General features: G+C 36.5%; 1 protein-coding gene across 1 annotated transcript in view; it reads left to right on the top strand.

Moving 5' to 3' along the window:
- LOC108719755 (CUB and sushi domain-containing protein 3-like) overlaps positions 1–14,999 on the top strand; it is a 489,518-nt gene that overhangs the window by 245,878 nt on the left and 228,641 nt on the right. Inside the window, exons 25-26 of the mRNA XM_041567998.1 lie at positions 5,465–5,656; positions 12,737–12,875. Coding sequence (XP_041423932.1) covers positions 5,465–5,656; positions 12,737–12,875 — 331 coding nt within the window. The remainder of the gene's footprint in view (positions 1–5,464; positions 5,657–12,736; positions 12,876–14,999) is intronic.

Raw genomic sequence — 14,999 nt, 5'->3', positions numbered from 1 at the left:
TTATGCTGATACGTTACGAAACGTGGAGCATATAATGGGGTAAAATTCAAGCTTTGTGATGATTTTCAGAAATTTGATAAAAACCGTTATGTTCAGCATTGCTTTGCAGTTTGGCAGTTTGTAGTAGAAACACTTATTTACCCATATTGGATTCGTCAGAATGTGTACTTTCTGAAAATATATGGTTTTCTGGGGTCTCTGTACTGTTAGGGGGGTCTAATGTCGCATAATACACACACCAGGTGCTTATATTGCAGCAGCCAGCGCGTCAGCCGTGAAAATGTATATACAGTATTGTCATTTGGGGGTCTCTGTGCGCCACATAGTTTGGTATATCTATGCATATTGGGCATCAAAGTGTTCAGTAGACCGCTGGCGTTCATATTTAGGATGTTTTATGCTGATAAGTTACGAAATGTGGGGCATATAATGGGGTAAAATTCAAGCTTTGTGACGATTTTCAGAAATTTGATAAAAAACGTTATGTTCAGCATTGCTTTGCAGTTTGGCAGTTTGTAGTAGAAACACTTATTTACCCATATTGGATTCGTCAGAATGTGTACTTTCTGAAAATATATGGTTTTCTGGGGTCTCTGTACTGTTAGGTGGTCTAATGTCGCATAATACACACACCGGGTGGTTATGTTGCAGCAGCCAGCGCGTCAGCCGTGAAAATGTCTATACATATTGTCATTTGGGGGTCTCTGTGCGCCACATAGTTTGGTATATCTATGCACATTGGGCATCAAACTATTTAGTAGACCCCTATGTTTATATTTAGGATGCTTTATGCTGATAATGATACATGGACAATACGTTGCTGGAAAGTTGAAGCTTTGAGGCAATTTTCAGATATTTCACCAAAACCGCCAAATTTGGCAAAGCCTTGCGACTCAGTAGTTTGGAGCAGAAAGGCATGGGTACCCATTTTAGATTCTGTAGAATGTGTACTTTCCAAAAATGTATGGGTTTGGGGGGTAAACATATATTTCTGTGTTTTTACCCCACAAAAATGCAGACAATGTGCTGATTTTTCATTAGCTGACGTTACCCACAGGACAATTTGTATGTGCTAACTTCATTTTGGGGCCTCTAAATGCCATATACTTTGGTAAACCTATGCACAGTGGGCACCAAACTGTTTGGAGGACCCCTGGCAATCACAATTTGGGTGCTTTTTTGTGATACGTAATGATACATGGGTGATATGATGCTGGATAGTTGAAGCATTGAGGCAATTTTCAGATATTTCACCAAAACCGACAACTTTGGGAAAGCCTTGCGACTCAGTAGTTTGGAGCAATAAGGCATGGGTACCCATTTTAGATTCTGTAGAATGTGTACTTTCCAAAAATGTATGGGTTTGGGGGGTAAACATATATTTCTGTGTTTTTACCCCACAAAAAATGCAGTTAATGTGTTGATCTTTCATTAGCTGAAGTTACCCACAGGACTATTTGTATGCACTAACTTCATTTTGAGGCCTCTAAATGCCAGATACTTTGGTAAACCTATGAACAATGGCCACCAAACTGTTCGGAGGAACCCTGGCAATCATATTTAGGGTGCTTTTTCTTGGTGCATAACGATACATGGGTGATATGGTGCTGAGAAGTTGAAGCTTTGAGGCAATTTTCAGATATTTCACCAAAACCGACAATTGTGGGAAAGCCTTGCGACTCAGTAGTTTGGAGCAGAAAGGCATGGGTACCCATTTTAGATTCGGTAGAATGTGTACTTTCCAAAACTATATGGGTTTTGGGGGGCAAACATATATTTCTGTGTTTTTACCCCGCAAAAATGCAGTCAATGTGTTGATTTTTCATTAGCTGAAGTTACCCACAGAACTGTTTGTATGCGCTAACTTCATTTTGGGGCCTCTAAATGCCAGATACTTTGGTAAACTTATGAACAATGGCCACCAAAATGTTCAGAGGAACCCTGGCAATCATATTTAGGGTGCTTTTTCTTAGTACGTAATGATACATGGGTGATATGGTGCTGGGAAGTTGAAGCTTTGAGGCAATTTTCAGATATTTCACCAAAACCGACAACTTTGGGAAAGCCTTGCGACTCAGTAGTTTGGAGCAGAAAGGCATGGGGACCCATTTTAGATTCGGTAGAATGTGTACTTTCCAAAAATATATGGGTTTTGGGGGTAAACATATATTTCTGTGTTTTTACCCCACAAAAATGCAGTCAATGTGTTGATTTTTCATTAGCTGAAGTTACCCACGGGACTGTTTGTATGCGCTAACTTCATTTTGGGGCCTCTAAATGCCAGATACTTTGGTAAACCTATGAACAATGGCCACCAAACTGTTTGGAGGAACCCTGGCAATCATATTTAGGGTGCTTTTTCTTGGTGCGTAACGATACATGGGTGATATGGTGCTGAGAAGTTGAAGCTTTGAGGCAATTTTCAGATATTTCACCAAAACCGACAATTGTGGGAAAGCCTTGCGACTCAGTAGTTTGGAGCAGAAAGGCATGGGTACCCATTTTAGATTCGGTAGAATGTGTACTTTCCAAAAATATATGGGCTTTGGGGGTAAACATATATTTCTGTGTTTTTACCCCACAAAAATGCAGTCAATGTGTTGATTTTTCATTAGCTGAAGTTACCCACGGGACTGTTTGTATGCGCTAACTTCATTTGGGGCCTCTAAATGCCAGATACTTTGGTAAACCTATGAACAATGGCCACCAAACTGTTTGGAGGAACCCTGGCAATCATATTTAGGGTGCTTTTTCTTGGTGCGTAACGATACATGGGTGATATGGTGCTGAGAAGTTGAAGTTTTGAGGCAATTTTCAGATATTTCACCAAAACCGACAATTGTGGGAAAGCCTTGCGACTCAGTAGTTTGGAGCAGAAAGGCATGGGTACCCATTTTAGATTCGGTAGAATGTGTACTTTCCAAAAATATATGGGTTTTGGGGGTAAACATATATTTCTGTGTTTTTACCCCACAAAAATGCAGTCAATGTGTTGATTTTTCATTAGCTGAAGTTACCCACGGGACTGTTTGTATGCGCTAACTTCATTTTGGGGCCTCTAAATGCCAGATACTTTGGTAAACCTATGAACAATGGCCACCAAACTGTTTGGAGGAACCCTGGCAATCATATTTAGGGTGCTTTTTCTTGGTGTGTAACGATACATGGGTGATATGGTGCTGAGAAGTTGAAGGTTTGAGGCAATTTTCACATATTTCACCAAAACTGACAATTGTGGGAAAGCCTTGCGACTCAGTAGTTTGGAGCAGAAAGGCATGGGTACCCATTTTAGATTCAGTAGAATGTGTACTTTCCAAAAATATATGGGTTTTGGGGGTAAACATATATTTCTGTGTTTTTACCCCACAAAAATGCAGTCAATGTGTTTGATTTTTCATTAGCTGAAGTTACCCACGGGACTGTTTGTATGCGCTAACTTCATTTTGGGGCCTCTAAATGCCAGATACTTTGGTAAACCTATGAACAATGGCCACCAAAATGTTCAGAGGAACCCTGGCAATCATATTTAGGGTGCTTTTTCTTAGTACATAATGATACATGGGTGATATGGTGCTGGGAAGTTGAAGGTTTGAGGCAATTTTCACATATTTCACCAAAACCGACAATTTTGGGAAAGCCTTGCGACTCAGTAGTTTGGAGCAGAAAGGCATGGGTACCCATTTTAGATTCTGTAGAATGTGTACTTTCCAAAAATATATGGGTTTGGGGGGTAAACATATATTTCTGTGTTTTTACCCCACAAAAAATGCAGTCAATGTGTTGATTTCTCAGTAGCTGAAGTAAAGTCCTGATCAATTTGGATGTGCTAACTTCATATTGGTGTCTCTAAATGCCAGATACTTTGGTAAACCTATGCATAATGGGTGTCAAACTGTTCAGTGGACCCCTGGCAATCATATTTCAGGTGCTTTTTCTTGGTACCTAATATAGTTTGGGATATGCGGAGCAGCAAAATAAACCTTTGCAATGATTTTTCAGAATTTTGAATTTTTTTTTGAAAAACCGCTATGTTCAGACAAGCTTTTATGTTTGGTAGTTGGGATTAGAGAGACATAGTTACCCATTTTGTAATCGGCAGAATGTGTACTTTTCAAAAATGTATGGTTTTCTGGGGTAAACCTACGGTTTCAGGAGTTTTTGCCTTGGAATCTAAAGCATGCCGTTTTCTGCCTTAGTGCTTTCAAAATTCGGCAATATACTGCCGGGAGTTTTTGAGGTACAGAAGTCCTAAATCTCCCTAAAACTATACATATCTGGTATTGGCACGTTCGAGAGACATAAGGCTTTCCAAATCAGTTGGATTTTCATCCGTAAAATGAAATATTTTTCTGGTATAAATTGATATACGATGAAAAATGGTAATTTTTCATTTTTTTTTGGTATTTAGCACTATAAATTTTTTTGCACAGGTGGAAATACATGAAAACTCAGGCAGATTTAGAAAGCTCAGTTTCTACCGAAAAAAACAATGTATAGTTTTCCTAGGTAAACTATAGGTTTCCCCTCAGAAAATGCCCCTAAAGTGAGAGAGCACAAAATGTTTCAAAAACGGCTGGCATTTCGCGTAACCAAAATGTGAAATTCTGCTGGCACTTAAAGGGTTAATATGTCATTCAATTTGATATAAACTATCTGTTGGTTAAGTATTCATTTTGGGGGTATAGTTTTCCTTTAAGTGCTGCTTTGGGCAGGCTAACCACTAGGTATGCCCCCAATTGACAGGAATATAATGTATGTGCTGGACAGAAGTTAAAGAGGCACTTTAACTTTAAATCAGACCATTTTGAATTTTTTAATTTGTTCATTGTTTATTTCAGACTTTTTGGAAAAATAATCCTAAATTTAAAATTAAGGATTCCCGGCCAGCTAAATGGTTGCTTATTTTTTAAGCACAAGCAAGGAAAGTGACTCTGAATGTATGCAATATTATTAACTTCTTCTCAATCAATAAATAATAAATAAATATAACGTATAATGTTTGTGTAGATTGCTGACCCTTGACAATTGAAGTTAATGTTTCATTATTCCAGAACCATACAAGCTACATTTTCACTGCATTTAAATGCTGCCAGTAAGTAGCTAAATCATATGTATGTGTTTTCTTTTAAGGTAGGTTTTTGCTGTCATAGTAGCAAGTGTTAGTTCATTGGTAAATGATGAAAAATGTGTTTCCCTGGAATTAACAGTGGTTCTACGAAAGACCTAGTTATATTAAATATCGTAATTTGATCAGCTGTGTGAACCTCAGGATTTTTTTTTGTTAAATGCTTCAATAAAAGTATATTATCTTAATATATGTGTGGATATTTCAAATAAGGGAAAAAGCTTTGCTAAATTTATGAGCTATGTATTTGAATATACTCAATGTACTTTGTAGCTACATCTGCTGAAAGCAAAAAGGACATTCCTTTACTTTCTCAAGGAAATATTATTTTATTCTCAGGTTCAGTCGCCACAGCATGTAGAGACCCTGGAGTCCCCATGAATGGAACCAGAAATGGGGATGGTCGAGAGCCTGGGGATACAGTTATTTTTCAATGTGACACAGGTTATGAGTTACAAGGAGAAGAAAGAATAACTTGCATACAAGTGGAAAACCGATTCTTTTGGCAGCCCAGTCCTCCATCTTGTATAGGTACAGAACTCATTATATCTAAACATCATTCCTATGATAAATTTTTTATGGATCATTATTTCAATGGCTATTTACTTTCATGCTTGTTACAATATATATAGCCTCAAAATAAGAATACAGGCATTATCATAACTATAACATTTTGCATCATATATATCTTTAAGGGGCTAATTTACTAACCTTTGTATTTACTTCATTGTCACTAAATGTTTTTTAGCAGGAAAAATTGTGGCATATAAAAATTACTCATTCAATAGTAATTTTTCAGTTGTAAAATTTTTCTTTAATTCAAGCTTTAAGAGGTTTCATTTTTTTTATCTTGTAACTGCATTGAAATGTAGAGGATTTCAATATTTTCGTATTATTTGGATTAGTTCTGCATTTATATTCATTTGTGCTTTTTATATTTGGCTGTTTTAATTACTTGCCATTTGTGGTTTTAGAGAAAATTGTTTCTAACATCATTACATAGTAACATAGATAAATCGGGTTGAAAAAAGACAAAGTCCATCAAGTTCAACCCTTCCAAAAGAAAACCCAGCATCCATACACACACCCCTCCCTACTTTCACATAAATTATATATACCCATACCTATACTAACTATGGAGTTTAGTATCACATAGCCTTTGATATTATGTCTGTCCAAAAAATCATCCAAGCCACTCTTAAAGCATTAACTGAATCAACCATCACAACATCACCTGGCAGTGCATTCCACAACCTCACTCTCCTGACTGTGAAGAACCACCTATGTTGCTTCATATCCACTTCATGGGTAAAAAGGTCCCCTGCTATTTGTCTATAATGTCCTCTAATGTACTTGTAAAGTAAAACTACTAAAATCAGAATGTTGGTAAATGGGCCACTCTTGGATGCTGCCATCACTTAATTTCATTTTATTCCCCATGTCCATGTAACCCTTTCAACACCCCTTTGTTGTTGTTACTCTCCATGTTTGGCGTTTACCTGATGGAACTGACAAACCTGAGCCACTCCGCAGTGGTACTGGGAGAGACTTAGAACCTAGTACTTTCCAGCGCAGTGCCTCCACCTAGTGGGATCTGGGAATGCACCTACGGGGGCCCCACTAGGAACACTGTCATAACACATAGTATTGGTTGAACTGAATAACTGTTTATCTAAAATAAATGGGCACCTAATACATACAGCACTCCTAACTGGTGGCAATAGGGCCTTACTAATTAACTTGCTTGCATAATCTGTCTACCTAACTAAAGGTGGGAAAGTCATTTAATGTCCTTCAATAAAAGTCTCTTTATCTTCAAGCTCTTCTTTAGAATACTGTCCCTTTAAACAGGATACTCACTCCAAATCCTCTTCTGATGCTTTACAGTTTGTCTTCAGGCTAGTCCACATTCAGGCATACTGTACGACTATCAGCCCCTTTTGATGGTCAGATAGGAATCTCCTGCTGGTTGTTCCTTCAGTCTGTCACTCCAAGCACAGTATCTGGCTTCCCTGTGCCAGCTTAATCCAAATGAATGCTTTTGGTGGAGCCTCTCTGCTATCTAGGCCCACCAGCAGCTCTCTGGCCTTTTTCTCCACCATGTTGTTCTCTATGCCAGGCTGTTCTCTTTTGCCAGTATCTGCAACTTCCTCTTCCTGCCAGCCACTCACTAGCTGCTGTGTCACTTCCTGCTGCACTGAGATCACAGGTTCTGTGCTTGACTTGCACGGATAAGTGCAATGGTTTTGCAATGATTCCCTACATCCACTTAAAATGCTGATTAACCAGGACATAGGACTTTCTTTCCTGGACAACATGTCACCTAAGGCACACATTGATTTATCTTCAGCTATCCCACCTGCACCTACTGTATGTGTAGTGACAGTATGCTATAAAGTTTTCAGGGCAGGGATATCATTCCTTAAGAAATAGTGACCTCTCAGAGGTCACTATTAACAGGACAGAATTAACAGGATAAAATGCATGGAATAAGTTTAATATGGGAAACTCTGCTCCATTTGTATTAATACACCATCCCTTTACAAAGCTCCTAGCAAACAATTTTAGGTTTGAGGTTTAGGGGAACAAAGCACCTGTTTCCCAAACACCAGATAATCTTTTAGTTCCTTGTTATTGTTCTTAGTTTACAAAGCAAAAAAACATTTATCTCTCAATTTTCCATGGTCAAAATGTCACTGACGCCCATTAAAGTCTATGGGTATCAAAAAAAAATTGACGTGCATCTTTTTTTTTTGCACAACGCCATACAAATCCATAATTTTTGCGGCGAAACAAGGCGCAAAAATTCGCCCATCCCTCAACACCACAGCTTCATTGTAATCAGCTTGAAAAAGGAATAAAATGTTCTGTCTATCTATCAATCTATCTATCCTCTATATTTGGTGAAAGAAAAATTGAATTTTCTCAAATGAACAATGCATATGCTAATTAATGTCTCTAAGTTTAAATGTTCTTGAAACATGACACTTCTATGATAATACTTTTGATTTCATATCATTGTAAATTACATCAGAATATTGCAATTTAATATTGATTCAAGATAATTTATTTTCTCTATGTTCTTTCCTAATTTCATCCCTGTAGCATACTATGATACTGACAAGATGACAGGATTTATTTATTGCCCAAATAAATTGTAATTGATGCTAATATTACACTGAATTTTGTGGACTTTTTAAAACCACCCCTCTTGTCAGAGAAGGGGAAAATGACCCAGTTACAATTTCTGTGTGTTTACATAGTAATTAGTGATAGGCGAATTTATTCGCCAGGCGTGAATTCGCCGCAAATTTGCGCCTGGCGAATAAATTCGGCCATCTCTAATTACTATGTAAACACAGAGAAAATTCACAAAACGCCCGCAAAAATTCACTGGCGAAAATTCGCCGGTGTCAAATTTTTTTTTGAAAAAACGGACGCCGGCGTCAGAAACGAGACGCCGGTGCCGTTTCGCCCATCACTAATAGTAATACAAGGTTGTACTGTATTGGCCATAATTTACATCTCTTCAGGCATAATAAATTAAGAAGTATATATTTTCTAAAGATAAAATCAAAGATAAGACCCATAAAAGTGTCCATGTCCTACAATATGGTTGTCTTGGGAGTAAATCTCTTGGATACATACTGCCTGGAGGTTATTGATAATTCCCATTCCTATTCCCCTATGATCTTAAGTTCTCCATTTGTACAAGGACCCTAAGGTCACTACTTTGAACAAATTTTCCATACATTTTCCATACTAGCCATTCTGTTTTCCTTCTTTTTTTTTTTTTTAAAAAGTAATTATCCACTGACATTTCCAGAGAGAACAAGAGGGCACAGATTCACTAGTACCAACAGAAAAACAGAGTTTTTATGTCCAAATGTTATTAGTGTCACCAATAATATTAATGACCTCTACATTAAACTTAATGAGAAAAAACTAAGTTAGATTTCTTTTTTCTGATAGAAAGGTGCTTGTGAAAGGACATGATTTTGTTTTAAAAGTATGCTAGTGGACATCATAGACATAAAGGGTGGGACCTCTTTCAAACAGACATGTACACTTTAGACATAAGGAACTGAAATTTCATTTGAAGCAGCTTGAATTGTTTTTCAAGGTGAGGGTAGTGAGGTTGTGGAATGCAGGGTGAAGTCATGATGGCAGATTATTAATGCCTTTGAGTTGTTTGGATGACGTTTTGGACAAACATACTATCAAGACTACACTAATCACAAGATATATATATACAATAGTAAAGTATGCCCCAGCACTCTCTTCAGTGTGTCAGTAAGAATCTCGGGGCTTGCTCCTTAGGAGAAGCTGTCTCGTCCCCTCGTAATATACACAATAGGAATGAATGAAGCAGCACTCGATTAATGCAAAAAGTGTATTAAAATTCAGTACATCACAAAGCGACGTTTCGGACAAACTATGTGCCCTTTATCAAGCCAAATGAACTTGGCTTGATTTGGCTTCATAAAGGGTGCATAGTTTGTCTGAAACGTCGCTTTGTGATGTAATGAATTTTAATACACTTTTTGCATAAATCGAGTGCTGCTTCATTCATTCCTATTGTGTGTGTGTGTGTATATATATATATATATATATATATATATATATATATATATATATATATATATATATATATATATATATATATATATATATATATATATATTTATAAAAGTTCAAAGAAAGCACTCACGGCATTGCCCATCATCCTGACGACGACTCTATGAGAGTCGAAACGCGTTGATGCACCATGCATGAATAAATACACTTTGAATCACACCTGATGGGCAATGACGTGAGTGCTTTCTTTGAACTTTTATTGATTTACTGGCTAGCACCCGGCGAGAACACTTTTGAATGGTGAGTGCCGTCTGATCCTGTTATATATATCTAGTCCTCCCAAAAAGCAGCCGCACTCACAGGACTTATCCAAAATATAAATGCTTTTTGACAAAGGCTGGGTCACAGCCGAAACGTTAGTTTCTAAATAAAAGCATTTATATTTTGGATAAGTCCTGTGAGTGCAGCTGCTTTTTGGGAGGACTACATGTTGATACATCGTGGCATGCACCCAGGCAAGGTTAATCCACATATTGTGAGTGCTGTGAGTTTGGGGAAGTATATATATATATATATATATATATATATATATATATATATATATATATATATATATATATATATATATATATATATATATATATATATATATATATATATATATATATATATATATATATACACTAATCACAATATAGAGATATATAAATATATAGGTAGATAGATTTTTTTAATCCAAATTAACACTGTAGCTAAACAGTATTTGTAGATGCATTCTAACTATGACATTGTGGTTTTTTTTCTTGTTTCCTGCTTTCTTGTGTAAACAATCATTAAGTTGCCAGTTGTGATAAAGGAGAACCCATGTTTTTTAAAACAACTTTTTCTAGTGAGAAATAGTGCAGTAGTGTCTTATTAAGGGCTTATCAAAATTGATCAGTGATGGATGGTGAATAATGATAGCCTTAATCTCTGTCTTAAAGAGTGACAGCACTGCTACATAGGGAGTGAATGGAAAAATACTCTAATAATGTAAATATATTTATGACTTCTGTGCTTGCATAAGCTATAGTAATCAAATTGTATCCCCCTAAAAAAATGGTTAATATTATAAATTGCTTTCATGCAGACATATAGAAGCTATTTTTACTTTTGTGTACTCTTAATCAGAATGCATGTTGTTAATAACTATTCCTGAGAGAAAAGGACCGCAAGAATGAGAACAAGATATAAATGAACTTTGAGTGATGCCATTTGTAGTTAACCTTAAACTGTGATATCACTCCAAGGAGAAATTACAAACCAGGAAATGTCATCTAACAAGCGGCCAAGACCCAATGGGGATTTAATGTACTTTCTGACACTTGCTGTTGAGTTCCCTGCCTAGAGGTGCTTAAAACTGACAAAGGGCTTTTGAAGTCCTGTAGCTTGCAAGTGAAGTTAATTGCTATTATCACTATTAATCTGATACAGGAATAACCAGTTCAGATGTTGGCATATGCTAAAGAAAACCAGTGGAACAAAATAAGAGGACAAACTATTTTTCACATATTTAAAAGAACAATAGCTTAATCTTAACCAAATATATCAGTCTTTTGAGTGACAAATTGGAAATTCTGACACAGCTTGGCGTTGATGAGTTACAACATAAAAAAAACTACTTATAACTATATATTAACATAATTGTGTGATTAGTTTTGACATAATTTAACGGAAAAAAATATACTATAGTTGGTATCTAAACACACCTTTTAATCTTAAAGGGGATGATTAGATATTGTTTATGAGTTTTAAAGAATGTAAAGGGCATATCAAAGAGGGTTGATTAGAAGGAAGTTTATATTTCAAATTTATTCTGGATGTTTTCAAATATAACCAGGTGAATCCATAATTATGCAATGTTCCATCCTATTGCTTAGGTGTCTATTATTCTTTGTCCAAATTTGCCATTCAATTCAAATTGTATGATGTAGACCCATTGATCAAGCTTGTATCTTCTCATACAGAGCTTGACCCTTTCTTCACAGCTTCTAGGTGGCTATTCTTGTTTTTTCAATAATATCATGTTTCAGTTCTGTATTAATGATGTTACCACCACCCTATATCGCTGTTGGTATGGTGTTTTATTGAGATTTAGACATATTGTCTTGAATGTCATCCATATGTTCTTACATGGTCTCACCTGACCACAAATTATTTTTTCACTTCAAAACTAGAATAGTAATTGCTTCTTTTGTGTCAATTTTCCATACAAGCCAAGACCATAAAACATTCTTGTTCTTGTTCTGTGCTAGTTGGTAGCCTTAATGTAGCTTTTCTTACAACCCTCTTCTTATCTACACAGAAAGTTTTAAAGGGAAAATATAAACCCATTTTTGACATGATCTCATTAATTTGGACTTATTTATAAAAGGTGCATAAACACTGGACTATTTTTTTTAGACGTCTGGTTTTACAGACTAAAAAGGAAGCCATGATAGTCTGCATCTGCCCACAAAGACCAAATTACAACCCCCCTCTTAGCTTCACAGTTTTTTTGCAGCCCTTCCCTCACTTTCCATTGTGAAGTTATGAATTCTGGAACTTGAAGCCCTCTACGTTCTATAAAATTAACCACTAACCCACTATGGAAAGCAGAAGGCCTTTACGTCCCACAATACATCACTTCACAATGTAACAAAGTAAGGAAGGTGCTATAGATTTTGGGGCTTAGCGTAGCCATTTCAGGCAGGCTTAAGGCCCTGTAATATAATTCTGTTGGGTTCTTTACATCTATGTTGTGATTTTTGAATCAACAACTAAATTATGTTTGTAATGTTTTCACTGGTTTGTTAGTAACAGGGAAGTGTTGTGATCATATATTCATATACAAGAACAAAATGCATTTACAAGGGTAAAATACTGTAGTTCCTTATAATATTATTATCTTATAACTGATGACATCAGTAGGTAGCATTCATAAGCATATCATTTACAATGCATTGATGTATGTTGGCTATCATCCTTTTATCTTCCTTTTTTGCCTTTTTTCAGCACCATGTGGCGGTAACCTGACTGGGTCTGCTGGATTTATTCTTTCACCGAACTTCCCTCACCCATATCCTCACAGCAGAGACTGTGACTGGACTATTACAGTGAATACTGACTATGTTATTTCCTTAGCATTTATAAGGTATGTATTTAACTTTACTAGATCACTCCTTATTTAAGATGATAATATATCATGTCATAATTGCTTCACTAAAAAATGGACAACGCACGCAGAATAGTCTTTTCACGCTTAATTCCATTTTATTCCATTATTGCTGAAATGCAAGGAATTAAAATAAAGAAGAATAATCATAAGGATCACTAACCTGAGCATTAGATGGCATTTGTAATGAATGAACATTTAAAATGCAATATATGGAAAGGGAAAATGGAGATACATTCAATAAACCAAATTCATTTCAATTTCAAGTTCACTGGCTACATTGTAGGTCCAATAATAACCCAATGTGACTCCAGATGATTTGCAACAGACAGCATAGAACACTGTTAAAAATTCTGTAGAACAAGCTTAGAGTACTTAATTATTGACTTATCCACTGAGTGTGGCAATTCAGGGTGAATCCACAGCTGAAATTATTGGACACATTTACAAACTCAGGTGAAGTGTGCACAGTTCAATTTTAGATGCAAGTCCCTATGGTTTTTTTACCCACAGTTCAGCCTTTCCCCCCATAATCATTGTATCCATGCATGTATTTGTGCCAGGTGGAATTGTTTACAATATGTTAATACACATACCATAGCATTTGTCTGATGTTTTGAGGAATTGGACCCAATTGAGCCCAAAATTGTGCAGGTACTGTATGCATCATTTCTAGCACTCCACATCAAAATTATTTTTATACATGATTCTTTAGGCACAAGTCTACTGCTCCTATTGATGAAAACCACAGTGAAACCCCCTTTGTCAACTGACTCACTTGCAGAAATTCATCAAAGCAGACTGAGCAGACAAAATTATATTTGGTATAAATATGAACAAGTGCTAGGGGCCATATGTAGGAGAAGTACTGTTTATTTAATGAAGCACATCAATGTGAACTACTGTGTCAGTTTTTGCAGGACTGCAATTGTGGCAGTGGTCTTAAATAAGTTTATAGAGATGCACAGGCTTTATGATCGGACTCCAATTAGGCCTCACCTTAGTGACTCAAGTTCATTAGAAATGTTTTTTTTTTTATTTATGCTTTCAGCAAATTATATGTGCTGTTCTTACTTAGCATTACCTATTATTTACTGGTGGGATTTAGGCAGGTTCAATAAATGAAACACATTTCTACTAGTAATCTTACATACTTAATACCCTCAATATAAATTCAGATTACAATTTAAAAGGACACCAGTGGGCCTGAATTTCATGATATATTTACTTTAGGGATGCACCGAATCCAGGATTCAGTTCGGGATTCGGCCAGGATTCGGCCTTTTTCAGCAGGATTCGGATTCGGCCGAATCCTTCTACCCGGCCGAACCGAATCCTAATTTGCATATGCAAATTAGTAGCGGGGAGGGAAATTGCGTGACTTTTTGTCAGAGAACAAGGAAGTAAAAAATGTTTTCCCCTTCCCGCCCCTAATTTGCATATGCAAATTAGAGTTCGGATTCGGTTCGGTATTCGGCCGAATCTTTCACGAAGGATTCGGGGGTTCGGCCGAATCCAAAAAAGTGTATTCGGTGCATCCCTAATTTACTTGCTTATCTATATATATATATATATATATATATATATATATATATATATATATATATATATATATATATATATATATATATATATATATATATATTCATAGTCCATAGCTGTAATGCACTTCATTTACAACAAATTCAGACCCAGGTGCTACCTTCCATAGTTTTATTATCCAATAATTCCAAAAATAGGTGCACATCTAGAAAAAATAAAAATCCATATTTCATTAGTTACATAAATCCAAAATAAATAGACATACTAACTGTCTTTTCTTTTCACATCCAAAACATTTATTGCATTTCCTTTAGGGATGTCGCGGACTGTTCGCCCGCGAACTAATTCGCGCGAACATCGACCGTTCGCGTCCGCCGAATGTTCGCGAACGTCGCGCGACGTTCGCCAATTTGGGTTCGCCTTAGCTGGCGCTAATTTTTGCCCTCTCACCCCAGAGCAGCAGATACATGGCAGCCAATCAGGAAGCTTTCCCTCCTGGACCACCCCCACACCCCCTGGACCACTCCCCTTCCATATATAAACTGAAGCCCTGCAGCGTTT

This window comes from Xenopus laevis, chromosome 6S, assembly GCF_017654675.1.
Source record: "Xenopus laevis strain J_2021 chromosome 6S, Xenopus_laevis_v10.1, whole genome shotgun sequence".
Classification (NCBI taxonomy): domain Eukaryota; kingdom Metazoa; phylum Chordata; class Amphibia; order Anura; family Pipidae; genus Xenopus; species Xenopus laevis.
Note: the sequence above shows the minus strand (reverse complement) of the source record. Positions and strands in the feature narration are given on the sequence as shown.